The sequence below is a fragment of the Balearica regulorum genome, chromosome 1 (genome assembly GCF_011004875.1).
Source record: "Balearica regulorum gibbericeps isolate bBalReg1 chromosome 1, bBalReg1.pri, whole genome shotgun sequence".
Taxonomy (NCBI): Eukaryota; Metazoa; Chordata; class Aves; order Gruiformes; family Gruidae; genus Balearica; species Balearica regulorum.
Window position 1 is genome coordinate 69,208,963 of NC_046184.1, and position 22,121 is coordinate 69,231,083.

The 22,121-nt window shown below is 47.1% G+C and overlaps 1 protein-coding gene across 1 annotated transcript in view; it reads left to right on the top strand.

Moving 5' to 3' along the window:
* Positions 1–22,121, top strand: part of CECR2 (CECR2 histone acetyl-lysine reader) — a 104,347-nt gene that overhangs the window by 60,874 nt on the left and 21,352 nt on the right. Inside the window, exons 3-9 of the mRNA XM_075757057.1 lie at positions 11,091–11,274; positions 12,022–12,161; positions 12,661–12,765; positions 13,380–13,429; positions 15,739–15,908; positions 16,657–16,734; positions 21,603–21,759. Of these exons, the coding sequence (XP_075613172.1) occupies positions 11,091–11,274; positions 12,022–12,161; positions 12,661–12,765; positions 13,380–13,429; positions 15,739–15,908; positions 16,657–16,734; positions 21,603–21,759 (884 nt within the window). The remainder of the gene's footprint in view (positions 1–11,090; positions 11,275–12,021; positions 12,162–12,660; positions 12,766–13,379; positions 13,430–15,738; positions 15,909–16,656; positions 16,735–21,602; positions 21,760–22,121) is intronic.

Consider the following 22,121-nt stretch of genomic DNA (forward strand, 5'->3'; position numbering starts at 1 on the left):
ACTCTGTCTCCCTTTCTGGGTAAAGCTTCAGTAACTGATATTGCCTCTTTCTTGGGCTCCCTTGGCTCAACAGATTGATTCCTCAAGGCAGGAAAAGAGCAGCTTATGCTGCTGGGGACACGCATCTTGTCTCCTCTATGACTGATGGACTGTTCAGTGCAACCCCCAATAAAGAAGCAGAAACCACTTATTGCTTGATGGCACTCAACTCTTCTTCCCATTCAGACAGATAGGATATCCGATAGACTGTCTTACTAGCATTTTTCTGGAGATTCCTATATATTTCCTTCCAGAAGCACAGTATTTTACAATTTCAGCTATATCTCAAGGAATTGAGGTCTATTTTTAAGCAAGAAGAGAAAAAGTCAATATCATCTGCTTTCCTCCATGCTGGAGCCATGGTGCATGTTTCAATATGATGGTAGGTAGGAAGATGCATGTTAGTAGCTGATTATGGAGCTGGTTTCCTCTTGGAGTTTAAACCTCTCCTTGCTGCTCTCATTGGTTGTACATCACACTGAAGGCAACTGATTAGTTACAGCACCATTTGAGCAGTGGTTTCAGGGTAGTATCTTAAAGGTAAAAATGAATAAATGTTGAAGTACAGAGTATCTATGGGGTTAGTATGTTGGCAAAGCTAGGCAGGTGTGTTTAAACACACCTTTGGTGTAAGCATGGTCATCTTGAGTCAAACCCAATAATGCCCATGGAAAATAGCTTAATCATACTTAATTAATTGTATTTATGCAGTTACAATTAAGGAAAAAGACAGTTTCTAAAACTTTCTCAAATCATATCTTCTTTGTATTCATTCAAAGTAAGTAATCCTTTCGGTTCATCTATTGCTACCTTAATTCATGTTTTCACAAATATATATAGCAATACTGTTTGATCACTACAGTGATGTTTCAGGATCTTTTAGCAGAATTATTTCCCCCCCCTTTTTAATCCAGTTATGCAACCCATTGATTTGTCATTATCAGTTTCACAAAACCCTGCATGCATTGAGAGCACAAATCTTCCCCTCATGGAGACTGTGCAGAGACTCACTGAGTTTGAAGGAAGACTTGAGTTAGCATTGTAAAACAAACAGGTAGTAATCATGTTTTAAGTTTTATTTTGATCCCATTAATATTCTCTGAATCTGTCTGGACAGCGTACGCATCCTCCTGCTCATCCCCTTTACCTTTCTCTTCCTTTGGTACAATACACCTTCAGCTGTTGTTTGGGATGTTTCTCTGGTTTTATTGCTGCTCATATTCCTATTTCTTCCTTTCCTTAATCAAACAACAAAAACACGCAAGCAGCCCTTGCTCCTAACTAAAAATCAAACGCAGGCCCCCACACCCAGTGTGCATCTAGCTAACCATATGTGTCTTCCTCATCCTCCAAGTACTGCATAATCCACCGGGCTTGGCAAATCCGACCCCTTTTTCCTCCAGTGCTTCACATCTTCACACCAATTGCTTTTTTTCTCTGGCTTACTTGGCCAAATATGCTTCTGGTCTCTTGAGATGGGGAGATGGATGCTGGGCATCTGCTCGCTGCTTCTTGGTATTGTGGTGGGGAGGGAGAGGGGGAGCAACAGAGAGGCAGATAAGGGCAGTGAGGAGCAGCTGGGCGTAGGTGGAAGAAGGGCCATCAGTGCCTTCAGATTGTGTTTCCTTCACCAAAAATCACTTTCACCTTCTCACACAGAAGGAGAAGCAACAACATGCCTCTTTGTTGCCTCCCTGTACCTTGAGGTGTTAAAGGTAGGACAACCACACGAAACACTTGTGGCCCCTCCTGCTGATCCTGGGGATGGATAGTGACAAAAATAGAGCAGCCCTGGCTCACAGAAAGGTGCTTGGAGCTCCTGTGAGCAGGGAGATGGAAAATGACAGGACAGTTCAAAGTAACAGGTATGTGTGATTTCTCCTGCCGGTGCTGCCTTTCTCTCACACAGCCCAATTAACAGGGGTCACAGAGCACTGATTAGCTGCCTTGGCGTTTTGTGAACATAAAGCAGTGAAAAATCCAGGGTGAATGGGGGAGAGAAGATCAAATAGACACTTATCTCAGCACTCCTGCCTGTCCCTGGCATTTGCCAGCCTAAGGGAAGAGCCTTTTCAGAACAGGCCAACGCAGGGCTGTGCTATATCTGCGCTGATATCTCTGCTGCTTTTCTGCCTTCTCTCAGCAAAATAACAAACAAGTCACCCCCAGCGGCTGTGTCATGCATAGGGTAGTTGCTAGATAAAAGCCAAATCACAGAAGCGTGGACCATAGGCAGCTGGGGAGGATCAGAGCGTGCCCTTTTGCCACGCTGGCGTGTGAGACGAGTTCAGTTCCTACAGCTGGCGTCTCCTTTTGGAGGGGTGGACTTGCTGCCTCCTGTCCCTCGTGTGAGGGAACAGGGGTGGAAGGCAGCACATGCCATCTCACAGCAAGTAAAAGGGCACCTCTGTCTAATTCAAGACTTGGTAAGTGTGGCCTAGTAATGCTAAAGAGCCCAAACTGGAAACTTCCTTGGTTGCTCAGTTTTTCTGCCATGGCTGGGGGAAGAAGTCTGCATGAGCAGACCTGGAACCTCCCTGAAGGGTGGGCAACTGTGGTGACCTTGTGGCTTCCCCTTCTTCCTTCATACTCCCCTTTTTTGGGGGTAGCAAAGGAACACTCCCACTTCAGCTGTCATACCCAGGTTAAGTGGCTGCACTTGCTTCTGTCAAGCCAGCACATGCTCCTGTGGTGTGATCCCTTATTAGACTAGACAGCCCACATCAGCTCTCCATTCTCTCTGCCTCCCTGGAGACACTGCCTCGCTCCGTAGCTGTTCCTATTCTGCTTCTCTGTGGGATACAGCATATCTGCCAGCTCCCCTCCCAGCTTCCCCAGTTTTTATTGTATGGAAGATCGCTTGAGGTAAGATGGAGGAAGACAAGGAGCACAGGAGTGGAGTATTCTTAGTTGCTGATAGCCATGGTTTTTCTTAGCTATTTTTGTCCTCTCCTAAACATGAACACTTTAGGAGTTCAGCTGGGAAGGCAGTAGATTTCCTGGCATCCAACCATGTAAACTAGATTTCCTTAGCAAGATCGAGCAGCCCCTCTGCTGGAGAAGCTTCTGTCCTAACTTTGCGTTATCGTGTTGGAGGAAAGGTCCAGGTCCCTGATGTCTTCTCTAAGCATCTCTTCAGTATATTCTTGGGGGTGATCTCAGTGCCACATTTGTGCTCTGGAAGCAAGTTATAGGGTGGACAAGTGAGGGGCAGAGAACAGGAATTGCTAGGGTGCTGAATTTACTCTGCTGTCCTCTACTTGTGTGGAAAATTTGGGTATATCTTTCATGGATTTGGAAACTTCTGATCACTCGTGTTTCAGACTGCCAAATCCAGGAGTTAGACGAGACTACTTTAGGGAAGAGCTGCCGCTACTTAACGTTGGCTAACCAGCTATTTTTTTGTCCTCATGGTTTGACACAAAACCATGTTTGTAATGTAGAAAGTTCAGCAAGGGTAAAGACAAAGGTCATTGTGCGCAGAGCTCAGTGCAGTCCACACTGATTCTTCAAGGGTCTTTCTCCTCTCCTTCACTGCCAAACTCCTGAATGGCCGCACAGGTAATCCTCAGAATTACTTGAGGCTTGGGCAGTGTCTGCATTCAGAAAACTAGTTCTAGCTAAAAGTGGAGGACAAAAGGCAGGCCTGTACATGCCTTGTGATGGTCTTTTACTCCAGCAATCTCTGCTGTCTTTCCAACTCTGGGAGGAGAAACTTAACTCTGGAGCTTTGATCAGTCCGGTTTGATTTTTATTTTATTTTAAAATTTTTTTGTGGTCTCATTCAGGGTCTGTTAATGTCAGCTGTCCTCCTTTTGTTCCCAGCCACTTGTAGGCCAGCTGGTTTTTCCAGGCATGAATCAAAAGAGTGCACTGAAAGGCAGGATGAGCCTGTGTGTGTGTTTCTTCCATCACAAGGGCTCTACCAGGGTTGGACCTTGCTGAGGTATGTCACCAGTTTGGTGTGGCTGTGAGTTACTGCTTCCTTCAAGACTGTCCATGGCTAGGATTTGTCTGTCCCCACCAGCGGTGGAGGACAGTGGTTCAGCTAGTGGTGCTCCTAGTTGAATTGGAAACAAAATGTGGATGTTAAAGTTTAAGGTCATGATTCCTGGATCTCCAGCTTTTCGGTCATTTTGCTCTGCTGCAGTGAAGTGTTTTGAGGAGAGACCCTTCAAGATGCTTGTTGCCTCTGCCAGTCTAATGACAAGTTGACCCATGGTCTGAGGAATACGTGTTTTCTGTTGGCTTGTGTGCCTTCTGAGTGAGCCGCACACAGAGGGCATGGAAGGAAATGAGGAATATACCTATCCAATCCTTTCCTCCCCCAGACGGATGGGGTTGTATCTTTTTTGCCCTGCATCATGCCTGACTTAGTTTCTCAGTAGGGCAAATTGTTTGAAGGTAAAGTGCAAGCTGGTCCATAAGGCTTCCTCCCCCACCTCAGATAAGAAAGCTCATTAATACAGTAAAAAAAAAAAAAGAAAGTCTCCATTGTTACATGAGAGCTCAAGGTCAGGCTGGTAGTAGTAACTCATATTGCTTCTAAGGTCAGCCTAAGCTTTCTCTTTCTGACAAGCCACGATAGATTGATCATGGGGGCCCTTACATTATTTTTTCCTTCTGAAATAGGCTTTGCTTCTCCTGACCCTGTTAATGATGTTTGACTGAGGTCATCCCAGCAAACCCTGAATCCTTCCCATTACCTTCTAGAGGGCTTGCCTTTGTGCCAAAGCATTGTACACCTGTTAAGAATTAAGCTTTCCTGATCTCTGCTGTAGCAAAGAAGCTGTCTTCGTTGGAGAGGGGAGAAATATCTTGAATGCTGTCTTCACTGGAGAGGGGAGAATATCTTGAATGCCATCTGTCAGTTAATGCTCTCATTAACACCTGAGTGACTCCCAACACCAAGCTGGTGCCTTTTTGTCAATTCAGAATTTAAAAGGTGCCAGCCCATAAGGTGAAATATCTTCAGTCCATAAAATTAATTCCATGATAAAATGTCTGTTCTGATAAGACCTTGATTTTTTTTGTTGTTGTTGTTTCTTTTAACTAGAGAGATCACAGAGGCAAACCCAGTTCTCTTGTGTGCTGTGAATTAGATGCCCAAGAAGCCTTTTTTCATTTATTACTGAGAAGCTTGTAAAACCACTGCTTGTGCTGGGTGGCTATGGGAATCCAAGTTTTTTCAGCTTTTAAAGCTTTTTCCAGACAGAAGCATCACCTCTATTATTTTTCTTACTGGCTAACTCTGTAAAAGAAACTATGAGAGTAATTATATTCCTGTTTAAATAGTATTTGAGGGAAAGGCTGAGCTCTTCCAATCTTGTTTTCCATGTTCCTCCCACATACTACTCTTGAGCAGAAGATGGAGGAGGTCTATTGTTGTTCCTGCTCTCTGTCATCCTCTGGTTTTGTCAGGGTTCTTGGTTTTTAATCTCGAATACTGAGCAATATACTGTCTGGGATTAGACATAAGTCAGGCTTGCCATTTTTCCAGCAGTTTTAGCTCAAAAGCGTTCCAGTATTTACTCTTCCGTTGCATTTTGTAAATTAAATGAAACAAGAGGCTTAAAACACTGTCAACATGATAGATATTCTAGCTAGTGGATCCAGGCAATTATTTGGCATCTGAACTTTCAGAAGGCTTATTTGTGTGTGCCAGCAGTATCTGAGCATCGTTGAGAGATTTTTGTCTCCAATATTTCCAACTCCTTACCCTAATGTTTCTTTTAATCCAATATTTACTCCCACAGGGTTGGGGGTTTTGTGTGGGATTTTTTAGGGTTTTTTTTTGAGGGGAGTGGAGAGGGAGGGGCTTGTAAGAAAATTGGCAACAACGGAGCAGACAGGGAAGTGTGCTGTGACAGTAGTTCCACACTCAGGCCATGGCACCCGGCCTGTGGGAAGTGCAGATTGACACAGGGACTCTCTTACTGAATCAGTGTTTGTTTTTGCTTTTGTTTTTTTTGGCTTGATTTTGTTTACAGTTTCCCAGCCAAGATTTGATTTACTTTGGAGACTTTAAAACTAAAAGCACAAGTGGCTCTGCTTCCTTTGGGCATGAGGATTAAAAAAAAAAAAAGTGTGTGTGTGTACAGGTAATTCCAGCCCCAATGGTGCTGGGTTTGCTCAGAAGGAATTTCACATTGAGTTTGTCCTACAGGGTGCCTGTGAGGCTGGGGTCTCTAGGTGCAACTGTCTCCTCCCAAGCATGCTCACCAGAAGCTCCAACCAAATTTTTCTGTATATCCCATCAACCCTGTGAAATTTTCACCCTCACTTCTAGAGGTCTCCAAAGGAGCCCCTCTGGGAAGCTGGGCACGGTGACGAGCGCACTGGCCAAGCTTCTTTTTCTGACAGTGGAGCACGGCCCCGTGTGTTAAAAGCCCAGGCAATGGGAAGGACGCCTCTTCTGTGAGCAGGGGAAGCCATGCCAGAGGCAGACCTTCGAATTGGGATTGCCGGGTGGGGGGAGGAGGCCTGGGATCCTCTCTCCTGGAGCACAGAGAAACATCCCTCTTCGGGAGGCAGCCGGGCGGCAGATGGCCGGGCTGCGGTGCTGAGCTCTTGGGGGGTGTATCATTTCTCTGACTGTTCTGGACGCTGATATCCATGTTAGGGAGGAGCCCCTCCTTCAACTTGCTCACATCTTCTTTATGCCCTGATTTTTTTTGCAGCTGCTAGTAAAGATCATAGGGAACTTGAGCTGCACCTCGCTGGTACTCATGTGGATTGTCTGCCGCTATTCGTCCCCTTTGACATTGATGTGCTGGGTTGCATCCTTCCCTGTGCCCCAGATTTCATTTTGTATACATAGAGTTCCTCAAGGTATGATTAAAACTTTCAACCACAGGTGTGATTCAGCTTTGGCCCCTTTTCTATTCATTGCAAAAAATGTAGTGACCTCTGACAATGACCCTGTGATTTCAGAGCATAGCCAGGGACAGGACTAAGAATTGCTTTGGGCTCACGAGAAATCACCCGCATCCACCTGGGATGTATCACAGATAGGCACGTACTATTCCACCACTTCGCCACTACAGCTATCTAAATTGCTTTGCAACTGCAAAGTAAGGGATGTTGTGACAAGTGAGGGAAACTGTCTCAGTTTTCTGAAATATTAATGGTGCTGGGATGGGGACAAAGATGGTGGAATGGATGAAGTTTTACAGTTACAAAGTATGCTAAAGTAACTTTTCTGACCTCTCGTTGGTGATTTCTGTAATACCTTTCCTTGGTTAATGAGCTGTATGGAAGATGTTTTGCTGTACGGCATGGGGAGGTAGAAATGATTGAGATACAGTGACAAGCACTGGGGCTCATGGTGTCACACTTCTAAAAAAATTGTTTCTAGGAAGAGTTTGTTTCTAGGAAGAGTTGATTTTCCTTTGGATATGCGCTCTGAAACAGAATGTGTCTGTGTCCCAGTCCATCTTCCTTGGGAATGCTCTGATTTGTAGAGGAAGGACATTGCTGACTTAACGTTGCCTCTGCTGGTCAAATGTTAAAAGTCTCTGTGATGCTGAGAACCTCTAGAGAAAGAGCCACATCTGTCTCCTCATCTTAGTGATCTCCTCCTTGCCTTCTTCCCACCTACAAAATGGTTTTCAGAGGTCTTCAACTGCAGCAGAGACTCTGTAGGACTTGCCACACCTGCAGGTGTATTACTGTCCTATTTGTGAGCTTGAAAAAAGGGTGTATGACAGACTGCATCTGGGTCATTCCACTCCTGGACCCTGTCTGTCTGATTCCTGGTTTTGAATTTTATGGATCATGCTAAACAGTTAGTCCCAAGCATTTCTGCTTTGCACAGGGAAGAACCCTGACGGCAGGGTTCTCGCAGGTTGCTGTGGACCCTGCAGATTTTCTGCTCCAAACCAAGAGGACTGTTACAGAAACCTTTTTCAAAGGAAATTTAATTGAGACAGGCTAAGTGAGACTAACTGTAGGTGTAGCAGACATGTTGAAGATGAGCACTCCACATTTGTCTGGAGAAAAGAGGCTGGCCCCTGTGAAAAGGGAAAATATAAATTGGGTAAGATTGAGCATGATTTGGAATGCCTTGAGACATCTGGTTCCCATCTCTGGTTCTCTTTTCTATCCTTATTCGAAGCGACAAATGCACAGTGGCTGTCTTTGAAAATTGATGGGGGTAGGAACTCAAAGTACTCTTGAGTACAGAGCTTGGAATGTATCGGACACTGGGTGGATGGCAGAAATTTCTAGTGTTAGCCACTTATGTGAAAGTCAAACCAAATTGGTTAAGTCAACAGAGCCAGTCCCCAGGGAGAATGAGAGTTACATAGCAAAGATTTCAGATGATCTTTTGGAATTGAGGAGCTTCCTGGATTAGTTTTCTTTGAGAACAGCCAAAATGGTAGAGCAAGATAAGTGAACTCATGCAAGCAGTAAAATTATCTGTCTGATCCATGCCTTTCATTTTTTTTTTTTGGTAGAAAAAGATTTAGCCAGAAAAATAGGAGCAGATAAAGCCCTGTTACTTTTGTTGCTTCTTCCTGGTATCCCATGTCACCCACTAGTTTTTCAGGATCCTAGGGAAACTGTTTTTTCAGTCAATTTTATTGGAAACGGCCAAAGGCTCTGTATCAGAGCTGATGAAGTAATCTTCTGCCTTGAGCTCTGACAGAGTTGAACAACTGAACTTGGGGGGCTGAAATCTGAATGCTCTCTGAGAGTCATTCCCCTTCCACGACAGACTGAGCTTCCAAATACAGGTGTTGCTTTCATGCTTTTGGGAAAAGATATTCTCATCACTGTTTCTATTCTTGAAAGCTAGAGTCGGATCTGTCCTTTTTTAAAATTTTTTTGTTTGTTTTGTTTTAATCTAATAACTTCGGTAAATATTTAATATTTAACCTGTGTGTGATCAAATAGCACTCTTAAAGATTAAAAGTCTGCAAAGAGAATCTAGTATCACACTTTTTACCAAGTTGAAGTCCTTGCTGCAAGTTGGATTGGGTCTTGAGATATGTGAGGAAGGCACTGTGGGAATGCACAGCTACTTCAGGTAGGTGTACTGGGCACTGAATATCTCATTTTAAAAAAGGATAGTTGCTGTGGTTTTCACCCTAAAATTAGTACTCGAGACAGCACAGAAATCATTTAAGGAAACAGTCCTCCTTTATTGTGTTGATTGAACTTGATGAGTGTAGGGGACTGTTTGAAGTTGCATTTGTTTGATTGATGATGTTACGGGGGCAAAACAATGACACTTAGAAATACCAGTGCTTTGCTTGTGTTATGCAGAAAAGAGCAAACTCCAGGCTGCAGAAGGCACTAGATCCAGGTACATTCAAGCATCTGTTGTTAAATACAACCAGAGGGCTGGTAACAGTCATGCGGTGAGAGGAGTTATCTCAGGGAGGTCATTTGGCGTCAGAAAGACTGCTGGTGGGGAGTGATCTTGCAGGGTGGTAGTATCAACTTCTCTCTACTCAAGGAGGAAGGGGAATGCTGCCAGGTGGACATGGCTTGAGGAATCATGTGGCATCTGTTCCTTCATTCTTGTAGTTGTCCTTGCAAAGATGTCCAGTCTTTACCAAACGTGTGAAGCCCCCTGTCTAATAGCTAACTTCTTGTTGACTTTTAACAATCTTCCTCCAGTTGGATCACGGTCCTCTATCTCTTTGTTAAAAAATAATAGCTTTTGTAGTAGTTAGCAATTTCTCAGGCAAATGCAATTCTGTAGTGTTGGCACGGTTCCATTAATCATATAGAGTAAGCCGTTTGTGCCAAAAACCTATCAAGTTGAGCTGCCTTTTTGAGAGCTGGTGGGAATGTGTACCCAGTGGTGTTCTTGCTGGCATATGGACTTCCCGTGTGTGCAAGAATGGCTGGGGCATGGGGGGGTCCCCCTTTGCTGTGCTCAAGGTACGCAACTCCAGCAGGCTGAGAGAGCATGGCAAGTCTCAGGACTCAAAGCGATATGTCCAGATCTTGAGCAAGTTTTGCTTTTAGGGATACATGGCATCACCAGCCCTTTTTCATTCCCTCCACTGAATTTTTAAGCAGCCAGAATAAGGACTTAGGTCTCCTTAAAATATAGACAGGAGTTCTTTTAGCCTTAAGCTCCATCAGCAGTCTAATGTGTGTCAGAGAGGGATATTTACCCTCAACACCAGATGGTAAGAAATGTGGCCTTCCTTGGGTTGTATGGTGAACTGCTGTCAATGAAAGGGCGACTTAATGTGGCCCAGAAAGCAAATGAGAAAAGTCATTTTAGTAGCAGTGTTTATGAAGAGCTTGAGTGCTCATCTTGATCATCTGGGAGACCAGAGAGGAGAGAGTCCTCTGGGTTGAACCTTGTTTGGCGGGTATGCTCATGTTGGGAATGAGCCTTGCTGTGTGGCAGCGTGCATTAATCGGGCAGTTTAAACATCCCGCCAGAGCCGCTGGTGGAAGAACAGGCAGAAAGTGGCAGCATCTTTGAGAATGGAGGGAGAGGAGAATAGAGGCCACAACAGGAGTATGGGAATCATACAGCAGCAAAGCAGGGAGGAGACAATCAGCTATGGAAAGTTTCAAGGCACTGAATCAGGGCATGGAAAAATACGTAAGAGCAGGGGCTCTTAATGGCAGATGTGAGGAGCAAATGGAAAGCTGAAGAAGAGGGTCTCTGCATGAAAGGGGGAGAAGCGGAATGGGGTCAGGTTTGACTGCTTTGTTTGTATCCTATAAAGGGTTGATGTCAGTACTAGCACAAAGCACTGCCCATTGGGATAGAAAGGGGATGGGGCTGAGTTGGCATCATATTTAGCTTGTTCTTTCAGCTTGGAAAGAAATAACAGCAATGCAGAGTCCTGTAAGCTGTATCCGTATAACGTGAAATCCCGTGGTGTTGCAATGAGATTGCTGTGTTTTGGGAATCTGAGTTACAGAGCTGCACCTAACCATAGCTGTCGTGGGGCACAGTTTTCCTTCAAGTGTTAGCTGTGTCCGTGTTGTGTTTGTTCAAGTTGCTTCATTGCACCAGGTGTTTCTGGCATGGTGAATACAGTGAGCGTGTGGGACTTTGTTTCCTTGCTTAGATCCGAGACGTTTCACAGCTACCTGGAGGACATCATCAACTACCGCTGGGAGCTGGAGGAAGGGAAACCCAACCCACTGCGGGAGTCCACCTTCCAGGAGCTGCCCCTGCGCACACGGGTGGAGATCCTGCACCGCCTCTGTGACTACCGCCTCGATGCAGATGACGTTTTTGACCTCCTCAAGGTGCTTTGGGCAGCAGGGAAAGGGGAAACAATGCGGTCAAAGGAGCTGGGCCAGATCAGTGAATCTTTCTGGGAAGAGAAGGGTTGACGCTATTAAGTGTATTTTAAGGCCAGGTACTCAGTGGGTCAGCAGTTCCCTGTCTCCTCTCCTGCCTTGCAGAAGACCCAAAGCAAGTGCGCAGGACTCTCTTGGGGCCCTTGTCCTGCGCGGATGTGTTTGTAACACGGGAGTCACTAAGTAAATTGGCTTCATTGGCCACTCTTCCTGCAAAGAGGGAATTTGGAGATGCTCCAACTGTAATGGCAGGGCTGTGAGAGCCGAGACTGCCTTGCTTGAGGGATGGTGTGAGATGAAAGGATGGGGCTGAAGTGTACTGGGGGAGCTGGGGGAAGGGTGGTGGCAGGGAAGGGGGGAGGGAGCTTCTCAGGGCTGTGCATGACTGTCGCCAGCACTAATTAGACCTTCCCTGTCAGGAGCACCAGAGATGAAATGTTAAAATGAGAGAGGCCATTCAAATTAGAGATGCCAATCTAAATCCCTCCCTGGACAGAGAGCGAACGGTCACCTTCCCCCTGGAGTAACATTTTCCCAGCTCGGCCTGGAGGAGCAGCTGTACTGCTGCTGTGGCATGGTGGGAGGGGAGGAGGGAGGGAGGTGTTTGCAGAGGGGTGTCATCATGTTTTGTGTGACAATGTGGCTGCTTTTCAACTTGTCACCGTCTCGGGGGGGGGCTCCCGGTGGGCGCAGGGCTTGGACGCCGACAGCCTCCGCGTGGAGCCGCTGGGCGAGGACAGCAGTGGTGCCCTGTACTGGTACTTCTATGGCACGCGGATGTACAAGGAGGACCCGGTGCAGGGGAAAACCAATGGAGAGCTGGCTCCAGACAGGTAATGGCCCCTTCCATGTCCCTCCATGTCTGGGTGCAGGGGGTTTGCAGGGGGGGGACACAGCCAGCCCGGCTGGAGGGGACTCCGCCTGACTGCTGTTGTGTCGGGGGGCAGCAGGGGGGTCCTGGGAGAGGGCTGGAGTGATGCGGGGCGAGATTGGAGTTGCCAAGCAGACTGCGAGCTGCCCCGCGTTGCGCATTGTGTCGGAGCCAGCCTGCAGCCTTTGTGGCACCAGGAGAGCCTGCTGTGGGAGCGATGCTGCCTGCCCCACCGCATTCCTCCCCGTCTGCCCCGCACCATGCCGGCGGCTCCCAGATCAGGCTCCCAGTGAGTGGGAATCCCTCCTCTCCTCCCCTCCCCGTCCCATCGCTGCTCTGATTTAATCCCTCCTTTGGTTGGGTTCCTAGCAGCTGTTCTGATTTCCCTGCCCTTCTCCCATCCTGCCAGCCGCCGTTCCTTCGCTCAGCAGATATTTCATGGTGATTTTGTTGTTTCGCAGGGGATGTGGGGGGCAGACAAACACCCCAAATGTTCCTGGGAAAACGGGCAAGAGACGAGGGCGACCCCCAAAGCGGAAAAAACTACTGGAAGAAAATTTGCTGAGGTATGGAAAGGTCGTTCCTGCAATCGACGTAAAATGCATATGTTCCCAGAGGGAAGTATAATGTACTTCTGGGGTTCCCCCAATAAGTATGTATATACCATGCAGCCATAATTTCAATGCATCTCTGAAGTGAAGCAAGCTCAGACTTGGTGGATGCTTTGATCACTCTCCAAAGAAAATTCTGACTGAGCTGGAAGCCAAGTTTGGTGAAACAGTGGGTATCATGCTTCCAACTGCCTCACTTCGAGTGCATTTCCCCTGTGCAGTGCTAAGGGATATGGTCCTGATAAAGATGAATTTCACGGCATAGTGCTTGAAGCCAAAAATTCTGGCTGCTTGAGTCAGTATAGATTTTGGGATGCTTCCTGTAAGAATTTAAATACTGTCCTTGACAAACTCTAGCCCATGCCCTTCACTTCTTAAAATTTTATAAGGCTACGATAAATATATATGTGAATATATATATTGACCATGTGTTCTGCATGCTGGTTTTTTCATAGTTTTGCTGTGCATTGAATAATTGCCGCATCCCCCATTCTTCTCATAAGCGTCTGCATTTTGGTGATGTGAAGTCATGTATTTATTGTATCACTCCTTCTCTTTCTTTTTGGTAGAGAGAAGGCAGAAGAAAACTTGCTAATCCGTGAGACTCAGATAAGAAATGGTAAAGAGATTTTGCGGGGTCAGGGTTGATACAATCAGCTAACACGGCTCTTAAATTATCAAAGCCTGGAGAGATGCCTTTCTCAGGAAAGGGAGAGTCTTTCTGCTGGTGGCTGGGGCCGAGTTTGGAAGGAGGGGTTGGTGTTACAGACTGCCTTGCAGCTGGGAGCCTGGGCACCTGTGGGCTTCCTATCTTATCGTGGATTAGTTTGGGATGAAGAAATGTAACGTATTGGGTTACACTAGGCCTTGGGGGCCCACCTACTCACTGAAGTTGATGGAAATGGGCTGTGAATGGCACTTGCTCCTCCACGGATGAGGTGAACACAAGCCCCTGTTAGTAGCTGGTGCATTTTTTTGGACTGGCAAGAGAGTGGGGTTAGTGATGCCAAGATAGCGAAGAAGAACCTTGTTGATTGTCCTCGCCTCTCCTTCCTGATGGCCATTGGGTGGCTGAACTCAGTACCGTGTAAATGAAGGCTTGGGAATACCCACCTAAGGGTTAACAAGGCAAGCAGAAAAAGCGAGTTGGCAACATAATGTGAAACTGAGTCCGAGGGGGTTGGGACTCGTTTGTCATCCATCGGCTTCCACATAACCCATGGCCTCAGCCTGCCCGTTGCCCCACAATAAAAGGCAAGGATGGCATTGTCTTTGCTGTGCCTCCTTCCCTTCACCCTTTGTCTTCAGATTTCCTGGCGGCTGCTCCAGAGCTGGGTGGCAGAGCTGGAGTGAAGCGCGTGAGGCACTGAGGGTTTTATCAGATCATTGCCTTACAGCAAATTGTGTCGCTTCAGCTGCAGAGTAATCTTCTGGTGGCACAAAGCAGTGCCTCAGTCCTGGCTGCTTTTGAAACGAGTAGCCCATAGGCAGCTGGTAAGGGAAGGGGAAAGGAGGGGGCAGGCTCTAGGGGCAGCGTGCAGGTAAGCTCCCCACTGCAGGTGGGACAGCTTCGCCCAGGCCACAGAAACCAGCACATGGTTGGTCCTTCACCATCACAGTTCCCAGTGCATTAACTTGAGCTGAAGCCATGGGTGGGTTAAGCTATAGGCTGACCTGGAGCTAGCACACGCTCTGTGCCACTACTGCGGCAGGGAGGTTTCCAACAGAGGGCAGGTGGCTGGAGGGAGGCTGCAGCTCTCCAGTCTTACTGGGGCAACCTGATAGCTCATGTGCCGGAGCCACTGGCAACTCAAAGCCACAAAGGGCCCAGGGTCAAGTTCAGAGAGAAAAGGGCTCTGGTTTTTGCTTCTTTATATTTTTCACAGTTAATTTGCTTGAAAATGCGGTGAGAAGTTGCATGACATCTGCCAGTGGGGGGTGGTGACTATTGCTTTCTTTCCAGTAGCCTGTGGTTAGCTCTAGAAAAGTCTAGAGGGAGCTGATAACCCCTCAGTCTGAAGGGGTTTGAACCAATGTCTTCCCCCTCCCCAACAACTGGCCACGTTTTTTGCTTAGAGAGCATCCTGGGGCAAAAGCATGCAAGTTGCAACCCATGAGGCTTCTCTGCTCTGTGTAAACATTTGTGGAGCAGGAACCACATTCCCCTTCTCCAGGTGGGTGTTCCAACCACCACGCGAGAGTCTCCTTCCTTCGCATTTAATATTCAAATGTTTCACACAAGGCGGAACAGCTCAGAGTGTCTTGGTAGTTGGGACATGCTTCAGAGCAGTGGGAGATCTGCTTCAGATCCCACTCTGGATTGAGCAGGGATGGGATGTGAACTTTTGGAACTTCCCCCTCATCTGGCAGCCCGATGAAGCCCATCCTTCACTTCCTCTTCTGTTCTTTCAAGTGCCTGCAAAGAAAATGTTTCATTTGGGGAGAATGGGAGGTTTTATTCACCGCAGCAAAGGTTTGCAGTGCTAAAAAAAAAAAATTGGCTTATTTCAAATAACGTTAATTTTCAATGTTTTTATTCTGCTGCCAGACTAAATCAGACATTTACATTACCCTGTGTCCTGCTTTGGCTGACAGCCTCCATTACAAGAAACAAATCCTTTTCTTTGCTCTATCATAACTGGAATGGAGGCTTGCTACGGGGATGTCACACTACCCATGTGTTGCAAAGTGCCACCATTACTTCTTCACCTGTGTACTTCTCCGTGTCTTTGCATCACTTTCGGTGTCGCTAGGGGAGGTAGCAGGGCTTCTGGTGGCTCAGGAGAGCTTTGGGTCTATAGCAAAGAGCATGTTTCTCGCAACAGTTATCATTGGCAGTATCTTTTGCTCTTCCTGAGCCCTGAGGAGAGGGGATAAAGTTGTTAGTCATAACTGCTGTGGAGATAACATCCTTTCATGTTGTTGAAGGGTCCCAAGGGCCTGGCCGTGGGACATGGTGGCTGCTGTGTCAGACGGAAGAGGAGTGGAGGCAGGTCACAGAGAGCTTCAGAGAGAGGACTTCCCTTAGAGAGCGGCAGCTCTACAAACTCTTGAGTGAAGACTTCCTGCCGGAGATCTGCAACATGATTGCACAGAAGGTGAGGAGACATGGCATCCTGTTTACCTCTCTATGACTGCTTCCAAGAGCATGGATGTTCGCTGATTGAAGGAGAGCTAAATCCAAGCAGCCTGTCATCCCGTCCTGCTCCCCCCTACTCCAGCCTGCAAGTGTTGTTGATGTGAGGGCTGTTTAGCTTGTGTATGGGGAGAAAGACTCTCCCCCACGGAGTGGTAGGGCTAGAGTTGATAATTAAGGATCTTGTTTGCGATTGCATGGCAACGTAGGTAGGGTGGCTGAAGGGGTTACTGTCTTCAGCCATCTTCTCTGTCCCTTTTCTGCTAGTAGGGAATCTCTGTCTGCTTTTGAACTGCTGCGATTTACAGCCTAGCTTTTCTATGCAAACTGCCTCTGATTTCACTTTTACTGCTGTTTCTTAGCTGGCTCTGCTGAAGGGGCAGTGGCTGCTTTAGCTGTCCTAGCTAAGTTCACTTGAGCTGGTATGTCAGAGCCCCGAAACTCTGAAGGATATTGTCTGTCAAGTGAATGTTTTCAGGTGGGACAGATTTGGAACAGGATCCTTCAGCTAGATGGCTTTGTAAAATGGGCTCTGCAGTCAGCGCGATGTTCTTGGATGGAGTTCAGTTTGCTTGTTTGCTACCCTTGTAAAGCTAATAGGGATTTCATGGTCACTACTAGCCCCCAGAGTTTCTCCTGCCAGTATCACCAATGTGCCCTAATTTCCTCCACTCTCTTTTTCCTTCCCTCAATTCTCAACCCTGTTTCAGGAGAAGCGTCTACAGCGGACAGAGTTTTCTCCCAGGTGGATGTCTGACCATCAGCCCATCAAACCAATCAAGCAGGAGGTGAGGGGGGGTGCGAGGGGGAGGACGACGGAGGGAGGCAAGAGCAGATGCCTCCTGGGGGAAAAAATAAACCGCAGCATTGCTATTCAGTGGGAAGGAGTCATTTGAAAGTGCTTGTGCTGAAAGAGAGATGGGTGGTAATGCCCGTCAAAGGCAGGCTGACACTCGGGGTTTCTATGGCAAGCAGGGAGGTGCTGCCCTCTGGATCGCAGAGGTAACCGGCCTCGCCGCAGACTCCGGTGCAGCTGCATATGGAAATCTGCGCTCAGTCTGGGGAATTCCACTTCAATGAAAGTGCTGGCACATTCGAGGCAGTTCAAAGAAAAGTTGAAGAAGGATGAGAGGGCTAGAAGAACCGGCTTACAAAGGGAAATGACAGAAATTCAGCCAAGGGGAAAACGTGAGGCTGCAAACACATGAGGGTGTAGATAGTGCGGAGGGAGAGAAGAATGACTGATACAGTACGGAGCTGAGCTAGGGAAACGGTCAGCTGGAAATGGAAGTCACAATTTTGGCTGCTTAAAGAAATGCTTATCAAACTGCAGCCTTGTCGGCCGAAATGGCTATTTCCGTGCCTCTTCACCCTCGCCTCCTCTCCACCCCGTCAGTGTAACAGCACTGCTGCTTGCGGGTCTGTGCAGTGAACCAGACCCAGGAAAATGACTGGAGTTAAATATAACCTTTTTCTTTGGTCGAGGTTATTTTTAACATAGATCAGCTTTCCGATCCAGTTCACCACACAGCCCCCAACAGTCACGTTGGCACAGCCAGAGGCATGGTACGGTGGAGATGGGGGGTCTTTGAACTGGCAACTGCTACCCAAAGCAATCGGTCAGGCAACACGGGATTAGCTTTGGAGGAAAAGATTGGCTTGATTCTATCAGGCCGTGGCATAATCTCTCTCTGTAGAGGTAATAAAAACGTAGTTACCTGGTGTTTTGTCAAACCCTGGGAAATGAAGCTGCAGAGAATATTCCATGTGAGCCAGGGTCAGGGGTTCCCACAGAACAAAGGAGAAAGTACAGGTCTCTGCAATAAATATAATTACTTAGAATAGATAAATAAAAGGAAGGAAGAACCTCTCATCATGCTGCAGATAAAAGCCTGCCGAGAGGAAAATAAGACCCCAGCAATGGTCAGTTTGGGGCCAGAATTGCTCTCCGCAAAGCCCACCATGCAGGAAGCACAGGGACACGTGTTTGTTCACAGGCAGCAGAAATCCCAGAGGAGAATGGGAGTGGGAAACACATGGAGCCTGAATGATGCTAATCAGTACCGCAGGTGCTCCAGGTCTGCAGTGGCAGAGGGCTGTTAATTGCTGCCTGTGGGCCAGTGAAACATTTCCAGCGAGCAGGGGGCCCTCCAGCACCCGCTGCGCTGGGGCGCGGGGAGCCAGCCAGTGCGAGGGTGGGCACACTTGCCCTGGCTCCCCAGCAGGACGTGGCAGTCATCCCTGCCATAGGGGAGCCAGGGAAGGTGCCAGCATGTCTGATGGCTTGTTTGCCAAGCAAGCGATGGGCAGCAGGCAAGTCAGAGGGAGAAAATTTCAGCCTGGTGCAGGGGTGACCTCTTCCTCCCGGCTCCACAAGCTGGATGCCGCTTTGGTCCAAGATATAAATGCTCCGTAGGCTCCTAATCCTGCAGGGGATTTCTCAACAGGTGGTTCAGATTAGCTCCTCATTAAAGAGCCGCCTGAGCAGCACCCTCATTAGGGCAACACTGAGGAAACCAGAGTAGGGAAGGTTTGGAGGGCAAGGGGTAGGGGCGTGTGGCTAGAGGGGGTCGGGGCGCCCGCACCTCCTGGCCTCCTGCCCCTGAAGTCTGATACCCGCTGTCTGGAGAGCAAAGCATAAAGGCAGAAGTTTGGCCCTTTTGGGGTCCCGGGGGAGGAGGCAGCGATGTTGTGTCCTGGAGTGCTCTCTGGCGGAGGGAAGGAGGTGGTGATGCCGTGGTCGCAGATGCGAAGGGTGGTTTACATCCTCCAAGTGGGGAGGAAGCTGGAGAAATGTCCCTTTACCACCTCTTTGTTCAGGAAGGAAGTTTAACTTGTCTTGGATTCTTGCTTTTATCGTTCTAATAGGCGTCTGCCTCCGTTATATCCAGTAGTTTACTTGGGTTTGTTTGCTTATATTTTAACACTGAGTTGAGCCCCCTCAGCTCCCATGTGCTTAAGTGGAACACCAGGCAGTAGGTTCGTCTGAAAATCAGGCTACTTCTGTGTCTGAAGTGTCTTGAAGAGCCCATGTCAGCATTGTCACTGCCCTGCAAGTGCTGCAGGGAGCAAGTGGAATTGTCGCGGCTGTCTGCTGCAGTCCTTGGTGCTCACTATGCTGCGTTTGGGGTTTTGGCTTTTCCCTTTTCTTCTCTTCCTAGATCTGCTAGGATGATGTTCTCTCCTTTGCTTAAAATTGTCCCGTTGCTTTGTGGATGCCATATTTGTGGTGCATTGATCAGGAATGTGCTATGGATTCTGTGTTGTGCCATTAAAATACAGGGTGCTGAAGGCACCCTGCGGGCTTGGAGAGGTCCTAGTGTGAGCCCTGTGGCTTGGATGTTGTGTTCATGTTTCCATAGGACATGAATGGTGGAAGCTGTATGAATCCAGGGAAAGGGAAGGTCTGACCTGTGCAGCAACAGTTGAAGAAATTAGTGTGACACGCCAGGCTGGCTTAGATCTATCGGCTGGAGAATCTAAGGTCACATCCTCAATAGAATATCTTGGTGTATCAACTTCTGGTGGCTGGTTCCTGCTCACCTGTCACTAATTGTTGCAGAACCTGACACATGTGGTTTCTATTGCAATTTAAAGATTGGTCAAAAGAGTTAGGGGAAAACTGGTTGATCGTGGTCAGGATCAGGCCTGAAAGGAAGATGTTTGCAGTGCATGACTAGAAAATAAAATGGTGGAGTGATTGATAAAGGGATATTTCCACTTTTGAGTGGAAATGTAGTACCTGGTTCTATACGTTCTTGACCTCTTGTACTTGACATAGCTGTTTCAGTCCTGTGCATCCTGGTATTTGGATATTGATCAGTTGGAGGAAAGACCCAAGGCAGACTACTGGAATGATCAAGGAGTTGGAAGGATTGCTTTATTAGGAAACATTTAACCTAATTACCGAAATGCAGGATTTTTGTGTAAGTGTCTGAGGAAGCCCATAAAGACTGGAATGTGGCTGAAGAAGAGGAGAATTTATGCTTGCCCAGAAGAGTGTAACTAGGAATAATTGGATGGAATGAGGGGATGAAAAATTAACTTTAGACTGAATGTGAAGAGAACCAGGCTAACATAAAGGCCTGTAACCTCACAGAATGGTTTCCCTAGGAAAGTGATAGAAGAGTAAAGTACTAATAGTTGGCAAAGATCTAAAAAAGGAAAAGAACATGGGGTGAGTTCCCTAGTGAGATTGTGCTGTGGGGCTTGCCTAAAAAGGATCAGCACAAAATAGGTGTTTTTGCTGTCCAGTCTATCCCCAGATGCAGGATATGGTCCTAATGTTATGAAGAGTCCCATCACCCTTTCTTGGATATTTCTCCATGGCTGTTGGTGGTTGAAGCATGATTCTCTTAGTATATTGTTAATTTTCTTAATATATTGTTGGTGCTGGCGACAGGGAGATAATGCATGATGCTCATCCACAGAGAGATACAGGGGGAGATTTTAGGGCAGTGCTGTATAGGGGAAGTGGAGGCAGAGGGGGAATGAATATGCAGTGAAACCAGACAATATTTCTAGGCATTTATCAAAACACCCTGAGGTTCCACTTCTAGGCAATGAAACAAGGACAAAATAGTAATCATGGTGCCAGATTTTTTTCTGGGGATTAATAATGGGCCTGGAGAAGTCGATGGTCTGAGCAGCAGCCAAGGGACCCCAGCTGATTGCTAATCCTCAGGAAATGCCTTCTGCCTAAGTGGTGGTTGCTGGTTATTCCCTGAAAATGAAGGCAGAGAAAACTGTATACACATTGTTCTTTTCCAGTTGATATTCCCTGCTGATAAGGCACACATACGTTGGTCTTGCAGAAGTCAAAAGAGGTGGGAGTGTCTGGTGGATGAGAGATTCATTTGTCTTATAATTAAATTAAGCTAATAAAGGTAATTCCATGCTGCCATACACATACCTTGCACTCTGTTAGAGAAATAGGAGCAGGCAATCCCTGGTCTGGGAAGCAGGCAGCCTAAGTAGGATTGAGCAGCCTGCTGGCATTGGGGAGGTGAGGAAGCAAGGCAATAAAGAGCCAGGCGTCCTCGAATGAGAAAACCGGTCAGGAGACCCAGCAGGTAAACCATCCAAACAAACAAGTGAGAGCTAGTTCAGGGGAGATTAGCACACAGAAATGCGGTGGGCCTTATTTTGAACAAGAAAGGAAAAACTCCAAACAATACCTTGATGCAAGGCTGTACCAGTCTCTTTTTCTATCCTACGTACTCTGTGTTTTACAGCAGACCCAGTTTCAACAGAGTTTTTGTTTCTGCTCACACTCGAAACTCAGGACTCCACTAGCTGGAAGGGGTAGAGATGTTGTGTGGGGGTGTCAACAGCCTGAATCCTTTTCACAGAAGGGAAATACACGCAGTGTGTCCCTGGCGGAGTGACAGCTTGTCTAACCCATTGCTTCTCCTTCCTTTGTCCCTGCATCAGTAGGGTTTCATTGCTTGACAAATAACTTTCCTTTACATGTTGCTTTTCATCTGAGAATTCATATGTACAAATCCTTTTCTTTCCTTTTTTTTTTTTTTTTTTTTTTTAAACCCCCAGCCATTCATTGTAGGTATGCTTTAATACTTGCTCAGAGTAAACCTGCCTCTGCTCAGACTTCAATAAGCCAACGCATTACAGTTTTTGGTGCCTCATTTTGTCACAGGTAAACCCAAATGTGCTGAGTTCGATGGAGAAGCAGAGGCGCAGGGAGGAAGAAGAGGAGCGCCAAATCCTTATAGCAGTGCAGAAGCGGGAGCAGGAGCAGCTGCTAAAGGAGGAGAGGAAAAGAGAGATGGAGGAGAAAGTCAAAGCAGTGGAAGGTACGTGCAGCCAGTGTGAAGCAGGGGCAGAAGCTTTCAAAGCGGAGATTGAGATATTGAATGAAGCATTTGCATTCCTCCCCTGCCAGACATGTGAATGGGAATATCTTTTTTTGCGCTTACCTCAAATAAATTGGCTTGACTATGGTTTTGTGGTGTTGGTGACTGTTCTCTGGTGCACCCTGCAGCTGTGTCTTCTTCCTCAAATCACAGTTATTTTCTCCCTTGCCCCAGCTGTATTTTTCTCCTGCTGTTTGTGTTGTTCCTCAGTTCTCTTCATCTGTCTCCCCACTTGAGTCCTCATGAATTTCCCCGTGTGCAGGATTACCTGGCTTTGCTCCTGCTGAATAGCATTTGGTCCT